The sequence below is a fragment of the Entelurus aequoreus genome, linkage group LG02 (genome assembly GCF_033978785.1).
Source record: "Entelurus aequoreus isolate RoL-2023_Sb linkage group LG02, RoL_Eaeq_v1.1, whole genome shotgun sequence".
In the NCBI taxonomy this organism is placed as follows: Eukaryota; Metazoa; Chordata; class Actinopteri; order Syngnathiformes; family Syngnathidae; genus Entelurus; species Entelurus aequoreus.
In genome coordinates, this window is record NC_084732.1 from 15704242 (window position 1) to 15722913 (window position 18672).

General features: G+C 36.1%; 1 protein-coding gene across 2 annotated transcripts in view; it reads left to right on the top strand.

The window, feature by feature from the left end:
• Nucleotides 1-18672, top strand: part of LOC133631075 (synaptosomal-associated protein 25-A-like) — a 101570-nt gene that overhangs the window by 55350 nt on the left and 27548 nt on the right. For both annotated transcript variants that reach the window (XM_062023113.1, XM_062023108.1), the window contains exon 4: nucleotides 7907-7955. In XM_062023113.1, the coding sequence (XP_061879097.1) occupies nucleotides 7907-7955 (49 nt within the window). The remainder of the gene's footprint in view (nucleotides 1-7906; nucleotides 7956-18672) is intronic.

Sequence of the window (18672 nt, forward strand, 5' to 3'; positions counted from 1 at the left end):
TAATTTAGTCCAGTAAGTTTGGTCCAGATAGTTCAGTCCTGTAAGTTTGGTCCAGATGGTTTAGTCCAGTAAATTTGGTCCAGTTGGTTTAATCCAGTAAATTTGGTCCAGATAGTTTAGTCCAGTAAGTTTGGTCCAGATAGTTTAGTCCAGTAAGTTTGGTCCAGATAGTTTAGTCCAGTAAATTTGGTCCAGATGGTGTAGTCCAGTAAGTTTGGTCCAAACGGTTTATTTCAGTAAGTTTGGTCCAGACGGTTTAGTCCAGTAAGTTTGGTCCAGATGGTTTCGTCCAGTAAGTTTGGTTGAAGTGGTTTAGTCCAGTAAGTTTGGTCCAGATAGTTTAGTCCAGTAAGTTTTGTCAAGGTGGTTTAGTCCAGTAAGTTCGGTCCAAAAGGTTTCGTCTAGTAAGTTTGGTCCAGATAGTTTAGTCCAGTAAGTTTGGTCGAGGTGGTTTAGTACAGTAAGTTTGGTTGAAGTGGTTTAGTCCAGTAAGTTTGGTCCAGATAGTTTAGTCCAGTAAGTTTTGTCGAGGTGGTTTAGTCCAGTAAATTTGCTCCAGATGGTTTAGTCCAGTAAGTTTGGTCCAGATAGTTTAGTCCAGTAAGTTTGGTCCAGATAGTTTAGTCCAGTAAATTTGGTCCAGATGGTGTAGTCCAGTAAGTTTGGTCCAAACGGTTTATTTCAGTAAGTTTGGTCCAGACGGTTTAGTCCAGTAAGTTTGGTCCAGATGGTTTAGTCCAGTAAATTTGGTCCAGATGGTGTAGTCCAGTAAGTTTGGTCCAAACGGTTTATTTCAGTAAGTTTGGTCCAGACGGTTTAGTCCAGTAAGTTTGGTCCAGATGCTTTCGTCCAGTAAGTTTGGTTGAAGTGGTTTAGTCCAGTAAGTTTGGTCCAGATAGTTTAGTCCAGTAAGTTTTGTCGAGGTGGTTTAGTCCAGTAAGTTCGGTCCAAAAGGTTTCGTCTAGTAAGTTTGGTCCAGATAGTTTAGTCCAGTAAGTTTGGTCGAGGTGGTTTAGTACAGTAAGTTTGGTTGAAGTGGTTTAGTCCAGTAAGTTTGGTCCAGATAGTTTAGTCCAGTAAGTTTTGTCGAGGTGGTTTAGTCCAGTAAATTTGGTCCAGATGGTTTAGTCCAGTAAGTTTTGTCGAGGTGGTTTAGTCCACTAAGTTTGGTCCAGATGGTTTAGTCCAGTATGTTTGGTCGAGGGGGTTTAGTACAGTAAGTTTGGTTCAAATGGTTTAGTCCAGTAAGTTTGGTCCAGATGGTTTAGTCCAGTAAATTTGGTCCAGATGGTGTAGTCCAGTAAGTTTGGTCCAGATGCTTTCGTCCAGTAAGTTTGGTTGAAGTGGTTTAGTCCAGTAAGTTTGGTCCAGATAGTTTAGTCCAGTAAGTTTTGTCGAGGTGGTTTAGTCCAGTAAGTTCGGTCCAAAAGGTTTCGTCTAGTAAGTTTGGTCCAGATAGTTTAGTCCAGTAAGTTTGGTCGAGGTGGTTTAGTACAGTAAGTTTGGTTGAAGTGGTTTAGTCCAGTAAGTTTGGTCCAGATAGTTTAGTCCAGTAAGTTTTGTCGAGGTGGTTTAGTCCAGTAAATTTGGTCCAGATGGTTTAGTCCAGTAAGTTTTGTCGAGGTGGTTTAGTCCACTAAGTTTGGTCCAGATGGTTTAGTCCAGTATGTTTGGTCGAGGGGGTTTAGTACAGTAAGTTTGGTTCAAATGGTTTAGTCCAGTAAGTTTGGTCCAGATGGTTTAGTCCAGTAAATTTGGTCCAGATGGTGTAGTCCAGTAAGTTTGGTCCAAACGGTTTATTTCAGTAAGTTTGGTCCAGACGGTTTAGTCCAGTAAGTTTGGTCCAGATGGTTTCGTCCAGTAAGTTTGGTTGAAGTGGTTTAGTCCAGTAAGTTTGGTCCAGATAGTTTAGTCCAGTAAGTTTTGTCGAGGTGGTTTAGTCCAGTAAGTTCAGTCCAAAAGGTTTCGTCTAGTAAATTTGGTCCAGATAGTTTAGTCCAGTAAGTTTGGTCGAGGTGGTTTAGTACAGTAAGTTTGGTTGAAGTGGTTTAGTCCAGTAAGTTTGGTCCAGATAGTTTAGTCCAGTAAGTTTTGTCGAGGTGGTTTAGTCCAGTAAGTTTGGTCCAGATGGTTTAGTCCAGTAAGTTTGGTCGAGGGGGTTTAGTACAGTAAGTTTGGTTCAAATGGTTTAGTCCAGTAAGTTTGGTCCAGACGGTTTAGTCCAGTGAGTTTGGTCCAGATGGTTTCGTCCAGTAAGTTTGGTTGAAGTGGTTTAGTCCAGTAAGTTTGGTCCAGATAGTTTAGTCCAGTAAGTTTTGTCGAGGTGGTTTAGTCCAGTAAGTTTGGTCCAGATAGTTTAGTCCAGTAAGTTTTGTCGAGGTGGTTTAGTCCAGTAAGTTCGGTCCAAAAGGTTTCGTCTAGTAAATTTGGTCCAGATAGTTTAGTCCAGTAAGTTTGGTCGAGGTGGTTTAGTACAGTAAGTTTGGTTGAAGTGGTTTAGTCCAGTAAGTTTGGTCCAGATAGTTTAGTCCAGTAAGTTTTGTCGAGGTGGTTTAGTCCAGTAAGTTTGGTCCAGATAGTTTAGTCCAGTAAGTTTGGTCCAGATAGTTCAGTCCTGTAAGTTTGGTCCAGATGGTTTAGTCCAGTAAATTTGGTCCAGTTGGTTTAATCCAGTAAATTTTGTCCAGATAGTTTAGTCCAGTAAGTTTGGTCCAGATAGTTTAGTCCAGTAAGTTTGGTCCAGATAGTTTAGTCCAGTAAATTTGGTCCAGATAGTTTAGTCCAGTAAATTTGGTCCAGATGGTGTAGTCCAGTAAGTTTGGTCCAAACGGTTTATTTCAGTAAGTTTGGTCCAGACGGTTTAGTCCAGTAAGTTTGATCCAGATGGTTTCGTCCAGAAAGTTTGGTTGAAGTGGTTTAGTCCAGTAAGTTTGGTCCAGATAGTTTAGTCCAGTAAGTTTTGTCGAGGTGATTTAGTCCAGTAAGTTCGGTCCAAAAGGTTTCGTCTAGTAAATTTGGTCCAGATAGTTTAGTCCAGTAAGTTTGGTCGAGGTGGTTTAGTACAGTAAGTTTGGTTGAAGTGGTTTAGTCCAGTAAGTTTGGTCCAGATAGTTTAGTCCAGTAAGTTTTGTCGAGGTGGTTTAGTCCAGTAAGTTTGGTCCAGATGGTTTAGTCCAGTAAGTTTTGTCGAGGTGGTTTAGTCCACTAAGTTTGGTCCAGATGGTTTAGTCCAGTAAGTTTGGTCGAGGGGGTTTAGTACAGTAAGTTTGGTTCAAATGGTTTAGTCCAGTAAGTTTGGTCCAGATGGTTTCGTCCAGTAAGTTTGGTTGAAGTGGTTTAGTCCAGTAAATTTGGTCCAGATGGTTTCGTCCAGTAAGTTTGGTTGAAGTGGTTTAGTCCAGTAAGTTTGGTCCAGATGGTCTCGTCCAGTAAGTTTGGTTGAAGTGGTTTAGTCCAGTAAGTTTGGTCCAGATAGTTTAGTCCAGTAAGTTTTGTCGAGGTGGTTTAGTCCAGTAAGTTCGGTCCAAAAGGTTTCGTCTAGTAAGTTTGGTCCAGATAGTTTAGTCCAGTAAGTTTGGTCGAGGTGGTTTAGTACAGTAAGTTTGGTTGAAGTGGTTTAGTCCAGTAAGTTTGGTCCAGATAGTTTAGTCCAGTAAGTTTTGTCGAGGTGGTTTAGTCCAGTAAATTTGGTCCAGATGGTTTAGTCCAGTAAGTTTGGTCCAGATAGTTTAGTCCAGTAAGTTTGGTCCAGATAGTTTAGTCCAGTAAATTTGGTCCAGATGGTGTAGTCCAGTAAGTTTGGTCCAAACGGTTTATTTCAGTAAGTTTGGTCCAGACGGTTTAGTCCAGTAAGTTTGGTCCAGATGGTTTAGTCCAGTAAATTTGGTCCAGATGGTGTAGTCCAGTAAGTTTGGTCCAAACGGTTTATTTCAGTAAGTTTGGTCCAGACGGTTTAGTCCAGTAAGTTTGGTCCAGATGCTTTCGTCCAGTAAGTTTGGTTGAAGTGGTTTAGTCCAGTAAGTTTGGTCCAGATAGTTTAGTCCAGTAAGTTTTGTCGAGGTGGTTTAGTCCAGTAAGTTCGGTCCAAAAGGTTTCGTCTAGTAAGTTTGGTCCAGATAGTTTAGTCCAGTAAGTTTGGTCGAGGTGGTTTAGTACAGTAAGTTTGGTTGAAGTGGTTTAGTCCAGTAAGTTTGGTCCAGATAGTTTAGTCCAGTAAGTTTTGTCGAGGTGGTTTAGTCCAGTAAATTTGGTCCAGATGGTTTAGTCCAGTAAGTTTTGTCGAGGTGGTTTAGTCCACTAAGTTTGGTCCAGATGGTTTAGTCCAGTATGTTTGGTCGAGGGGGTTTAGTACAGTAAGTTTGGTTCAAATGGTTTAGTCCAGTAAGTTTGGTCCAGATGGTTTAGTCCAGTAAATTTGGTCCAGATGGTGTAGTCCAGTAAGTTTGGTCCAAACGGTTTATTTCAGTAAGTTTGGTCCAGACGGTTTAGTCCAGTAAGTTTGGTCCAGATGGTTTCGTCCAGTAAGTTTGGTTGAAGTGGTTTAGTCCAGTAAGTTTGGTCCAGATAGTTTAGTCCAGTAAGTTTTGTCGAGGTGGTTTAGTCCAGTAAGTTCAGTCCAAAAGGTTTCGTCTAGTAAATTTGGTCCAGATAGTTTAGTCCAGTAAGTTTGGTCGAGGTGGTTTAGTACAGTAAGTTTGGTTGAAGTGGTTTAGTCCAGTAAGTTTGGTCCAGATAGTTTAGTCCAGTAAGTTTTGTCGAGGTGGTTTAGTCCAGTAAGTTTGGTCCAGATGGTTTAGTCCAGTAAGTTTGGTCGAGGGGGTTTAGTACAGTAAGTTTGGTTCAAATGGTTTAGTCCAGTAAGTTTGGTCCAGACGGTTTAGTCCAGTGAGTTTGGTCCAGATGGTTTCGTCCAGTAAGTTTGGTTGAAGTGGTTTAGTCCAGTAAGTTTGGTCCAGATAGTTTAGTCCAGTAAGTTTTGTCGAGGTGGTTTAGTCCAGTAAGTTTGGTCCAGATAGTTTAGTCCAGTAAGTTTTGTCGAGGTGGTTTAGTCCAGTAAGTTCGGTCCAAAAGGTTTCGTCTAGTAAATTTGGTCCAGATAGTTTAGTCCAGTAAGTTTGGTCGAGGTGGTTTAGTACAGTAAGTTTGGTTGAAGTGGTTTAGTCCAGTAAGTTTGGTCCAGATAGTTTAGTCCAGTAAGTTTTGTCGAGGTGGTTTAGTCCAGTAAGTTTGGTCCAGATAGTTTAGTCCAGTAAGTTTGGTCCAGATAGTTTAGTCCAGTAAGTTTGGTCCAGATAGTTCAGTCCTGTAAGTTTGGTCCAGATGGTTTAGTCCAGTAAATTTGGTCCAGTTGGTTTAATCCAGTAAATTTTGTCCAGATAGTTTAGTCCAGTAAGTTTGGTCCAGATAGTTTAGTCCAGTAAGTTTGGTCCAGATAGTTTAGTCCAGTAAATTTGGTCCAGATGGTGTAGTCCAGTAAGTTTGGTCCAAACGGTTTATTTCAGTAAGTTTGGTCCAGACGGTTTAGTCCAGTAAGTTTGGTCCAGATGGTTTCGTCCAGTAAGTTTGGTTGAAGCGGTTTAGTCCAGTAAGTTTGGTCCAGATAGTTTAGTCCAGTAAGTTTTGTCGAGGTGGTTTAGTCCAGTAAGTTCGGTCCAAAAGGTTTCGTCTAGTAAATTTGGTCCAGATAGTTTAGTCCAGTAAGTTTGGTCGAGGTGGTTTAGTACAGTAAGTTTGGTTGAAGTGGTTTAGTCCAGTAAGTTTGGTCCAGATAGTTTAGTCCAGTAAGTTTTGTCGAGGTGGTTTAGTCCAGTAAGTTTGGTCCAGATGGTTTAGTCCAGTAAGTTTGGTCGAGGGGGTTTAGTCCAGTAAGTTTGGTTCAAAGGGTTTAGTCCAGTAAGTTTGGTCCAGACGGTTTAGTCCAGTAAGTTTGGTCCAGATGGTTTCGTCCAGTAAGTTTGGTTGAAGTGGTTTAGTCCAGTAAATTTGGTCCAGATGGTTTAGTCCAGTAAGTTTGGTCGAGGTGGTTTAGTCCAGTAAATTTGGTCCAGATGGTTTAGTCCAGTAAATTTGGTCCAGATGGTTTAGTCCAGTAAATTTGGTCCAGATGGTTTAGTCCAGTAAATTTGGTCCAGATGGTTTAGTCCAGTAAGTTTGGTCGAGGTGGTTTAGTCCAGTAAATTTGGTCCAGATGGTTTAGTCCAGTAAGTTTGGTCGAGGTGGTTTAGTCCAGTAAATTTGGTCCAGATGGTTTAGTCCAGTAAGTTTGGTCCAGATGGTTTAGTCCAGTAAATTTGGTCCAGATGGTTTAGTCCAGTAAGTTTGGTCCAGATGGTTTAGTCCAGTAAATTTGGTCCAGATGGTTTAGTCCAGTAAGTTTGGTTCAAAGGGTTTAGTCCAGTAAGTTTGGTCCAGACGGTTTAGTCCAGTAAGTTTGGTCCAGATGGTTTAGTCCAGTAAGTTTTGTCGAGGTGGTTTAGTCCAGTAAGTTCGGTCCAAAAGGTTTCGTCTAGTAAATTTGGTCCAGATAGTTTAGTCCAGTAAGTTTGGTCGAGGTGGTTTAGTACAGTAAGTTTGGTCGAGGTGGTTTAGTCCAGTAAGTTTGGTCCAGATAGTTTAGTCCAGTAAGTTTTGTCGAGGTGGTTTAGTCCAGTAAGTTTGGTCCAGATGGTTTAGTCCAGTAAGTTTGGTCCAGATGGTTTAGTCCAGTAAGTTTGGTCGAGGGGGTTTAGTACAGTAAGTTTGGTTCAAATGGTTTAGTCCAGTAAATTTGGTCCAGATGGTTTAGTCCAGTAAATTTGGTCCACATGGTTTCGTCCAGTAAGTTTGGTCGAGGTGGTTTAGTCCAGTAAATTTGGTCCAGATGGTTTAGTCCAGTAAGTTTTGTCGAGGTGGTTTAGTCCAGTAAGTTTGGTCCAGATGGTTTAGTCCAGTAAGTTTGGTCCAGATGGTTTAGTCCAGTAAGTTTGGTCGAGGGGGTTTAGTACAGTAAGTTTGGTTCAAATGGTTTAGTCCAGTAAATTTGGTCCAGATGGTTTAGTCCAGTAAATTTGGTCCACATGGTTTCGTCCAGTAAGTTTGGTCGAGGTGGTTTAGTCCAGTAAATTTGGTCCAGATGGTTTAGTCCAGTAAGTTTGGTCGAGGTGGTTTAGTCCAGTAAATTTGGTCCAGATGGTTTAGTCCAGTAAATTTGGTCCAGATGGTTTAGTCCAGTAAATTTGGTCCACATGGTTTCGTCCAGTAAGTTTGGTCGAGGTGGTTTAGTCCAGTAAATTTGGTCCAGATGGTTTAGTCCAGTAAGTTTGGTCGAGGTGGTTTAGTCCAGTAAATTTGGTCCAGATGGTTTAGTCCGGTAAATTTGGTCCAGATGGTTTAGTCCAGTAAATTTGGTCCACATGGTTTAGTCCAGTAAATTTGGGAATGTTTGTGTAATGTTTTAATCCGGGACGTGTTTATTCTGTCTTTGGAATGTGTCACGGGGCAATAAAAATGTAGCTGTGGGCCACAAATGACCCCCGGACCGAACTTTGGGCAGCTTAGTTCGGTTAGTAGAGCGGCCGTGCCAGCAACCTTAGGGTTCCAGGTTCGATCCCCACTTCTTCCATCCTAGTCACTGCTGTTGTGTCCTTGGGCAAGACACTTGACCCACCTGCTCCCACTGCCACCCACACTGGTCTAAAAATGTAACTTAGGTAATGGGGTTCACTATGTAAAAGCGCTTTGAGTCACTAGAGAAAAGCGCTATATAAATATACTTGACTTCACCCCTGTTCTAAACTCATGTCTTCCATTCCCTCTCCAATACGAATCATGGCTTTCCTTTGAAGTCACTATTCCCCTTTTGTTGACTTTCCTCTTCTTCTCTCTTTTCTTCGCCTTCCTGCCGTCTTTTGCCCTGCGCGGCTGCCAGAGTAAAGATGCCGGCATCAGGACTCTGGTCATGTTGGATGAGCAGGGAGGTGAGTCCTTTTGTCTTCTGCTGCATTCCACTTCATGTTCTCCTCAAGGCTCGACATTTATTTACACATTATCCGCTTTCTGCCAGCTTAAACTCTCAGTCTCAATTTAGTAGGATTTTGTACAAAAAGCCCATTTAGTAGAAAACACACATTTTGAGGTCACTTAAGTAACATTTCAGTTATTCCTATTAACCTTAATCAAGCTTTGAAATTACCGTGTTTGCTGGACTCCAGCCAGCAGGCACAAGACATTGAAACAACGTTGGGAACTTGTTGACTTAGGTCCTGTTGCGTCGGACCAGTTCTTCCTCCAAGGGAATCTAAGTTACTGGTCTATCCCAAGTTCTTTAGATGACATATATGCTGAGTAAGAAGGACCGTCAAGACAGTTTTGGAATATTATCTGAAAGTTTCAGGAGAACCACCTAGACCAGGGGTCACCAACCTTTTTGAAACCAAGAGCTACTTCTTGGGTACTGATTCATGCGAAGGGCTACCACTTTGATACACACTTAAATAAATTGCCAGAAATAGCCAATTTGCTCAATTTACCTTTAACTCTATGTTATTATTAGTAATTAATGATATTTACACTTAATTGAACGGTTTAAAAGAGGAGAAAACACGAAAAAAATGACAATTAAATTTTGAAACATAGTTTATCTTCAATTTCGACTCTTTAAAATTCAAAATTCAACCGAAAAAAAGAAGAGAAAAACTAGCTAATTCGAATCTTTTTGAAAAAATAAAAAAAATAATTTATGGGACATCATTAGTAATTTTTCCTGATTAAGATTAATTTTAGAATTTTGATGACATGTTTTAAATTGGTTAAAATCCAATCTACACTTTGTTAGAATATATAACAAATTGGACCAAGCTATATTTCTAACAAAGACAAATCATTATTTCTTCTAGGTTTTCCAGAACAAAAATTTTAAAATAAATTCAAAAGACTTTGAAATAAGATTTCAATTTGATTCTACAGATTTTCTAGATTTGCCAGAATAATTTTTTGGAATTTTAATCATAATAAGTTTGAAGAAATATTTTTCGTTGAAAAAACAGAAGCTAAAATGAAGAATTCAATTAAAATTGATTTATTATTCTTTACAATAAACAATTTTTTTTTACTTGAACATTGATTTACATTGTCAGGAAAGAAGAGGAAGGAATTTAAAAGGTAAAAAGGTATGTGTGTTTAAAAATCCTAAAATTATTTTTAAGGTTGTATTTTTTCTCTAAAATTGTCTTTCTGAAAGTTATAAGAAGCAAAGTAAAAAAATTCATGAATTTATTTAAACAAGTGAAGACCAAGTCTTTAAAATATTTTCTTGGATTTTCAAATTCTATTTGAGTTTTGTCTCTCTTAGAATTACAAATGTCGGGCAAAGCGAGACCAGCTTGCTAGTAAATAAATACAATTTAGAAAATAGAGGCAGCTCACTGGTAAGTGCTGCTATTTGAGCTAATTTTAGAACAGGCCGGCGGGCTACTCATCTGGTCCTTACGGGCTATCTGGTGCCCGCGGGCACTGCGTTGGTGACCCCTGACCTAGACCAATACATTCATACCGGCTTCCTAAGTTGTTCTGACCCTTAAACTGAATAGCCCACTTCTTACACAGAAAGAAAGCCCCCACCTGTCCGGAATAGGAACACAGCCTCATTGTTCCACTAAAGATAAGACAAAAGGGAGTATTCCATCTCCTACAATGCAAACCTTCAAGGACACACACATAGTTTACTTGCGGACATAAGATAAAAAATAGAAAGAGTACAAATGGAAAAACACTAGCTGTTTCAAATATGACTATGAATAGAAAGAAATAACTCTTAAACATTTATATATATGCATTCTTCACAGTCCTGATTAGGGTTGTACGGTATACCGGTACTAGTATATACCGCCTCTAAAAAGTACCAGTCCCCCGCTCCCCCATCATCGTCACGTCGTGTCATTGCTGGTTTTACAAGCAGACGAGCATGTTCGGCAGCGCACAATCACAGAGTACTTACAAGCAGACACAGTGTGCAGACAGAAAAGGGAGAACGGATGCATTTTGGCTTAAAAACTAACAATAAAGGTGAAGTTATAACACTGTAGTGCTTTAAGACATGGCTAGCTAGTTAGCGGCTAACGTCCATCCGCAGTCTGCAGTGTAGTAGCTACTTCTAAATCACTAATCCTCGTCTCCATGGCGACAAATAAAGTAAGTTTCTTACAAGTATCATTATCACTGCGGGACGAGGAATCGCTAAACATGCTTCACTACACACCGTAGCTCACCGGCGTCACAATGTAAACAAACCATTGGTGGATCTACACCTAACATCCACTGTAATGATACTAAGTACAGGAGCGTATCTTGTTGATACTACTATGATTACATCAAAAAATTTTAGCATCACAAAATCTTTTTTCATTTAAAAAAAAAAATTATATTATGTTTATAAACTCAGGAAATATGTCCCTGGACACATGAGGACTTTGACTATGACCAATGTATGATCCTGTAACGACTTGGTATCGGATTGATACCCAAATTGGTGTAATCATCCAAAACTAATGTAAAGTATCAAACAACAGAAGAATAAGTGATTATTACATTTTAACAGAAGTGTAGATAGAACATGTTAAAAGTAAGCAGATATTAACAGTAAATGTACAAGTAGATGATTAATAATTCATTTTCTACCACTTGTCCTTTATAATATTGACAAAATAATAGAATGGAGAATGACACAATATGTTACTGCATATGTCAGCAGCTAAATTAGGAGCCTTTGTTTGTTTACTTACTACTAAAAGACAAGTTGTCTTGTATGTTCACTATTTTATTTAAGGACAAACTTGCAATAAGAAACATATGTTTAATGTACCCTAAGGTTTTTTTTGTTAAAATAAAGCTAATAATGCAATTTTTTGTGGTGCCCTTTATTTAGAAAAGTATCGAAAAGTACTGTATCGGTACCAAATTATTGGTATCGGGACCACACCAGTCCTGATGTTGAGCAAACTTAACGTTGAAACAACGTGCTTTTAGACGTTTAATCAATGTTGGGTTCTGATGTTGATTTGACCATTGATTTATGGTCATTTTCCAAACAACACTTTACAACACAAGTACAACGTTGAAACAACAGGCTTTTTGACAACGTTTATTCAATGTCAGGTTGTGACGTTTAAGTCGACCATTGAAATCTTGTAATTCCCCAACCAACAACGTGGATCCAACGTTAGACACCAACAGTGTTTCAATTTACAATTACAACTATTTTGCAACGTTGTTTCAAAAGTCAGTTTTAAAGGACGTGTATGTGTAATCAACATTGTATCAATGTCTTGTGCCTGCTGGATAGAGCACATCAGCATATAAGCCACACCCACAACATTTTAGAATGATTATTTTTTCCTCATATTAGCCACACCGGACTATAAGCCGCAGATGTATATGTTGCGAAATGAGTTATTTACACAAACAAATTTGTAAATGTTTATTTACATCCCTAAATTGTTTCCATACACATGGCAGTAAAACGGCTGATCAAACAAAACAGAAGTCATCGTCATGGACCTACTAGCTAGCTCTACAATCAGCTAAACCGACTCAATAACTCCACGGTGACGTTTTGGTGGATTTACTGAGGAATTTGTGAAACTCAAACATTACAAACAGAATGTCGTTGTCAGTTAATAATACTAACACGGACACTCGTAAACGTGTTAGCATATTAGCTACATTACATTACGATAGCACGTACAAATATGCATGAAAATGCTCCGACAGAAATCACACATGGGACGGTTTAGTAAGTATTAACAGTTTTAGTTATATTGTAAAACTTACAAACGTTGCTTGGAGTGATGAATGAAGAATCCATACGAGTAGAAGACGGAATGGCACGTCGACTTCCGGTTGAAAGCTCTGAAAAGAAGAGCACTGCAGCGCCTGCAGTGAGCGAACCCGTCCAAAAGATGGCGCCAGAGTTAAAACAATAACACACCTCTTCAGTGTCTTTGCTTCGTTTTTGTTTTTAACTAATTGAATTATGGCCGTCAGCGAAGAAAAATCCATCAATAAGCTGCATGGTTCAAAGCGTAGGACAAAAAAGTAGCGGCTTATAGTCCGGAATTCACGCTATGTCAAATTGCAGTGTTTTTGTGGCATAATGTAGCTTTTGTCCAGCATATTTGTTGAGTGTGTTGCAATAGGTTGTTTCGGATCGCGCAGCTGCAAGGATTGAGCATTTTAGTGTTCTGGTGTGACGTGTTCCCTATTGGAATTCATGCACACCATGATTTTTATTTGCATCTTTACATGTAACTGTGATCTGATACAGTAAATCCTACATGAGATCATAAATGAAAAATATGTAAATATAGATATATAGATACAGTATATATATATATATAGTTATTATTTAGTGTAAAGATTTACATTTTGGTCAAACTATTCTGCCTTGCTTGGATTCATACGCATGCATGAATTCCAATGGGGAGCATGTCTCGCCAGAACACCGGCACTAAAAAAGACTCATGCTTGTGAAATGATTGCCCACATTCTGTAATGAGTTAACTTTTTGTACACTTTCCTACTAAATGTGGTTGCTAGGCTAATGCAGCTAACAAGCGTTACCATTTTTTTTGCTTAGAAAATCAGTGCTAGTCATAATGATTTCATTTTCATTCATATTTTTAAAACAACCGAAAAGTAATTGCTTAAAGTAACTAGCTTACCACATACATACATACATATATATATATAATATTATATATATATATATATATATAAAACCTTATTATTAGTGGTCTAACCTTATTATTAGCGGTATTAGATGATGTTTATTATATATAAAATAAAATAAAATTAAAATTTAAAAAAAATATGTATATATATATATATATATATATATATATATATATATATATATATATATATATATATACATATATATATATATATATATATATATATATATATATATATATATATATATATAACCTTATTATTAGTGGTCTAACCTTATTATTAGCGGTATTAGATGATGTTTATTATATATAAAATTAAATTAAATTAAAATAAATAAATAAATTTAAAAAAAAAAATATATATATATATATATATATATATATATATATATATATATATATATATATATATATATATATATATATATATAAAACCTTATTATTAGTGGTCTAACCTTATTGTTAGTGGTATTAGACAATGTTTATTATAAATAAAATTATATATGTATATATATATATATATATATATATATATATATATATATATATGACGTTTATTATCTATATACAGTATATACTGTATATGTATATGTGTAATAAAAATAATAGTATTATTATCAGTACAACCTTATTATCAACGGTATTAGATTATGTTTATTATATATACAATTATATATATATGACGTTTATTATCTATATACAGTATATACTGTATGTATGTATATGTGTAATAAAAATAATATTATTAACAGTGGAATGTTATTATCAACGGTATTAGATTATGTTTATTATACAGTATATATACTGTGTATATATATATATATATATATTTATATATATATATATATTTATATATATATATATATATATATATATATATATATATATATATACATACAGTATATGTATATAATAAACATCATCTGATACCATTAATAATAACATTTTATTCATATACGTTGCGCTAAACATATATAAATAACTTTATTATTAATGATATTAAATTATATATATATATATATATATATATATATATATATATATATATATATATATATATATATATATATATATATATATATATATATATATATAAAACTATTATTAACAGTCTAATTTTATTATTAGCGGTATTAGATTATGTTTATTATATATATGACGTTTATTATCTATATACAGTATATACTGTATGTATAATAAACATCATCTTATTATTAACAGTTCAACCTTATTATTAACTTTATTAGATGATGTTTATATTGATATTTATTCATATACATATATATAAATATATATATATATATATATATATATATATATATATATATATATATATATATATATATATATATATATATATATATATATATATATATATATATATATATACACAGTATATGTATATAATAATCATCAACTAATACCGTTAATAAGGTTATTTAAATATGTTTAGCGAAAACGTATATAAATAAAATGTGTTATATTGATATTTATTCATTTATATATATATATATATATATATATATATATATATATATATATATATATATATATATATATATATATATATATATATATATATATATATATATATATATATATATATTTATATATATATATGTATATATATATATATATATATATATATATATATATATATATATATATATATATATATATATATATATATAGTAAACATCATCTATTACCGTTAATAATAAGGTTAATAATCGGTACTGGGAAAAGTGTTCACGTCTAGCAAATATGTTGTGTATTACCATTATAATGTAGTATAATAGCAAATATTATAATATTTTACAGTATTTGTTTGTTAAGCTAAAGAATACAGATTCAATTCATAAAAATTGATTTTAATCATTTGGATCAACATGACAGTTTTTACTTGCCTTCCTGGTCATAAAGTGGTACTAATTCCTGACTTTTGTCTGGCAGGTTGTAACTCTGCCTAGTGTATAATGTCCTAAGTGAGTGTGTGACCACCTTGTTAAAAGCAGGTCGTAGTGCAAAAGTCTTGGGTCAGCATGAGCTTGCCTTGCACAGTCAGCAGCATTACACAGGAAACAGGAAGTCATATTTAGGTGCGATGATTATGTCATGTGAGGACCTTTACACACTATTGTATGTTTGTTGACACAAATAATGTTTTTTCCAGCGTACAAAAATCAATTCACAGCTGTCAATGACCTTTGCCCTCTCTGCGCTAATGGCTCCCACGCCTCGTCATCATCGTCTTCTTCCTCCGCGCGACACTTTTACCTCCCAACCTCATCACCTGGAGACGACTGCAGCAATTACCAGCGCTCTTCTTTGTGCATTTGTCATGGCTTCTTCCTCCTCCTTCTTCCTTCTTGCCGCTTCAAGTGTGAGCATTGATGCTAAAATGGAATGTAGGTCATTGCTTTGTCACGCCTGGTCAACTAACAACAACACCACCCAGCGTGTGGTGCTTAGTGTGTCAAATAGATGATCTTTGACTAAAACATGAGCGCACGTAGAGGATCTTTGACCAGCGTTTATGCAGTTGCTCTCTAAAAACCGCTCAGCGATCATGTTCTTTAAGGATCTTTGACTACTGTTTTTCAGCAGGTGATTTAAAAACAGTCTAGCACTTTTCTAATATACAGGATCTTTGATATGTTCTTTTCTAAAAAAAAAAACAGAAAACGGATTTTGTTACCTAGACTCGTAAAACATCTTTGATCAGCGTTTTTGCATCAGGTCGTGTTAAAAATAGCAGGTGCACCTGTCTTATAAAGGATCTATGATTAGTGGGTTTGTAGTACATCTCTAAAAATTGCAGAGGACTCTTATCTATAGAGGATCTTTGACTAGCGTTTTTGTAGTGGATTTTTAAAACTAGCAACGTGCTCCTGTTAAATAGAGGATCTTTGACAAGTGTCTATGTAGTTTTAAAAAAAACAGATTGCTCCTGTTATATAGAGGATCTTTGACTATTAGTGCTGCATTAAAAATAGCAAGTACACTTGTCTTATAAGAGATCTTTGACTACTGCTGGTGTTGCATATTTCTAAAAATAGCAAAGTGCTCCTGTCATATAGAGCATCTTTCACTATGGTCTTTTCATTAGATTGTGTTAAAAATAGCAAGTGCTCCTGTCGTATTGAGGATCTTTGACTAGTGTTTTTTGCAGTAGACTTTTAAAAATAGCAGAGTGCTCCTGTCGTATTGAGGATCTTTGACTAGTATCTTTTCATTAGATTGTGTTAATAATAGCAAGTGCTCCTGTCGTACTGAGGATCTTTGACTAGTGTTTTTTGCAGTAGACTTTTAAAAATAGCAGAGTGCTCCTGTCGTATAGAGCATCTTTGACTAGTGTCTTTTCATTAGATTGTGTTAATAATAGCAAGTGCTCCTGTCGTATTGAGGATCTTTGACTAGTATCTTTTCATTAGATTGTGTTAAAAACAGCACATGCTCCTGTCGTATTGAGGATCTTTGACGAGTGTCTTTTCATTAGATCGTGTTAAAAACAGCACGTGCTCCTGTCGCATTGAGGATCTTTGACCAGTGTTTTTTGCAGTAGACTTTTAAAAATAGCAGAGTGCTCCTGTCATATAGAGGTTATTTAAATAGTGTTTTACAGCAGGTGATTAAAAACAGTATAGTACGTTTCTAATATATAGGATCTTTGTTTGATATGTTCTTTTCTGAAAAACAGAAACCTGATTTTGTTACCTAGAGTCGACTTGCTTTTTTTTTTTTGCAGCGCATTAAAACAACAAAGAGCTCCTGACATATAAAACATCTTTGATCAGCGTTTTTGCATCAGGTCGTGTTAAAAATAGCAGGTGCACCTGTCTTATAAAGGATCTATGATTAGTGGGTTTGTAGTAGATCTCTACTACAAAGGACTCTTTTCCTATAGAGGATCTTTGACTGGCGTTTTTGTAGTGGATTTCTAAAACTAGCAATATGCTCCTGTTAAATCTTTGGCAAGTGTCTACATAGTTTTTAAAAAATCAGATTGCTCCTGTCATATAGAGGATCTTTGACTAGTAGTGCTGCATTGGGTTGAGTTAAACATAGCAAGCGCTCCTGTCTTAAATAAGGAATCTTTGACTACTGCTTTTGTTGCATATTTCTAAAAAATAGCAGAGTGCTCCTGTTATATAGAGCATCTTTGACTATTGTCTTTTCGTTAGATTGTGTTAAAAACAGCACATGCTCCTGTCGTATTGAGGATCTTTGACTAGTGACTTTTCATTAGATTGTGTTAAAAAGAGCAGAGTGCTCCTGTCGCATAGAGGATCTTTGACCAGTGTTTTTTGCAGTAGACTTAAAAATAGCAGAGTGCTCCTGTCATATGGAGGTTATTTGACTAGTGTTTTTACAGCATGTGATTAAAACAGTCTTGTACTTTTCTAATATATAGGATCTTTGTTTGATATATTATTTTCTGAAAAACAAAAAACTGATTTTGTTACCTAGATTCGACTAGCTTTTTTTTTTTTTTTTTTGCAGCGCATTAAAACAACAAAGAGCTCCTGACATATAAAACGTCTTTGATCAGCGTTTTTGCATCAGGTCGTGTTAAAAATAGCAGGTGCACCTGTCTTATAAAGGATCTATGATTAGTTGTTTTGTAGTAGATCTCTACTACAGAGGACTCTTATCCTATAGAGGATCTTTGACTGGCGTTTTTTGTAGTGGATTTCTAAAACTAGCAATGTGCTCCTGTTAAATCCTTGGCAAGTGTCTACATAGTTTTTAAAAAATCAGATTGCTCCTGTTATATAGAGGATCTTTGACTAGTAGTGCTGCATTGGGTTGAGTTAAACATAGCAAGCGCTCCTGTCTTAAATAAGGAATCCTTGACTACTGCTTTTGTTGCATATTTCTAAAAATAGCAGAGTGCTCCTGTTATATAGAGCATCTTTGACTATTGTCTTTTCATTACATTGTGTTAAAAACAGCATGTGCTCCTGTCGTATTGAGGATCTTTGACTAGTGTTTTCCATTCGCTAGTGTTAATTAAAAATAGCACATGCTCCTGTCGTATTGAGGATCTTTGACTAGTGTTTTTGCAGTAGACTTTTAAAATTTGCAGTGCGCTCTTGTCGTATAGAGGATCTTTGACTAGTGTCTTTCCATTAGATAGTGTTAAAAATAGCACATGCTCCTGTCGCATTGAGGATCTTTGACAAGTGTTTTTCCATTAGATAGTGTTAAAAGAAGCAAGTGCTCCTGTCGTATTGAGGATCTTTGACTAGTGTTTTCTGCAGTAGATTTTTTAAATAGCAGAGTGCTCCTGTCATATAGAGGATCTTTTACTAGTGTCTTTTCATTAGATAGTGGTAAAAATAGCAAATGCTCCTGTCGTATTGAGGATCTTTGACTAGTGTTTTTGCAGTAGACTTTTAAAAATAGCAGAGTGCTCCTGTCGTACAGAGGATCTTTGACTAGTGTCTTTCTATTAGATTGTGTTAAAAACAGCACGTGCTCCTGTCTTATTGAGGATCTTTGACTAGTGTCTTTTCATTAGATTGTGTTAAAAATAGCAAGTGCTCCTGTCGTATTGAGGATCTTTGACTAGTGTTTTTGCAGTAGACTTTTAAAAATAGCAGAGTGCTCGTGTCACATAGAGGATCTTTGACTAGTGTCTTTCTATTAGATTGTGTTAAAAACAGCACGTGCTCCTGTCGCATTGAGGATCTTTGACTAGTGTCTTTTCATTAGATTGTGTTAAAAACAGCAAGTGCTCCTGTCGTATTGAGGATATTCGACCAGTGTTTTTTGCAGTAGACTTTTAAAAATAGCAGAGTGCTCCTGTTGTATAGAGGATCTTTGACTAGTGTCTTTCTATTAGATTGTGTTAAAAACAGCACGTGCTCCTGTCGTATTGAGGATCTTTAACTGGTGTCTTTTCATTAGTTAGTGTTAAACATAGCAAGTGCTCCTGTCGTACTGAGGATCTTTGACTAAT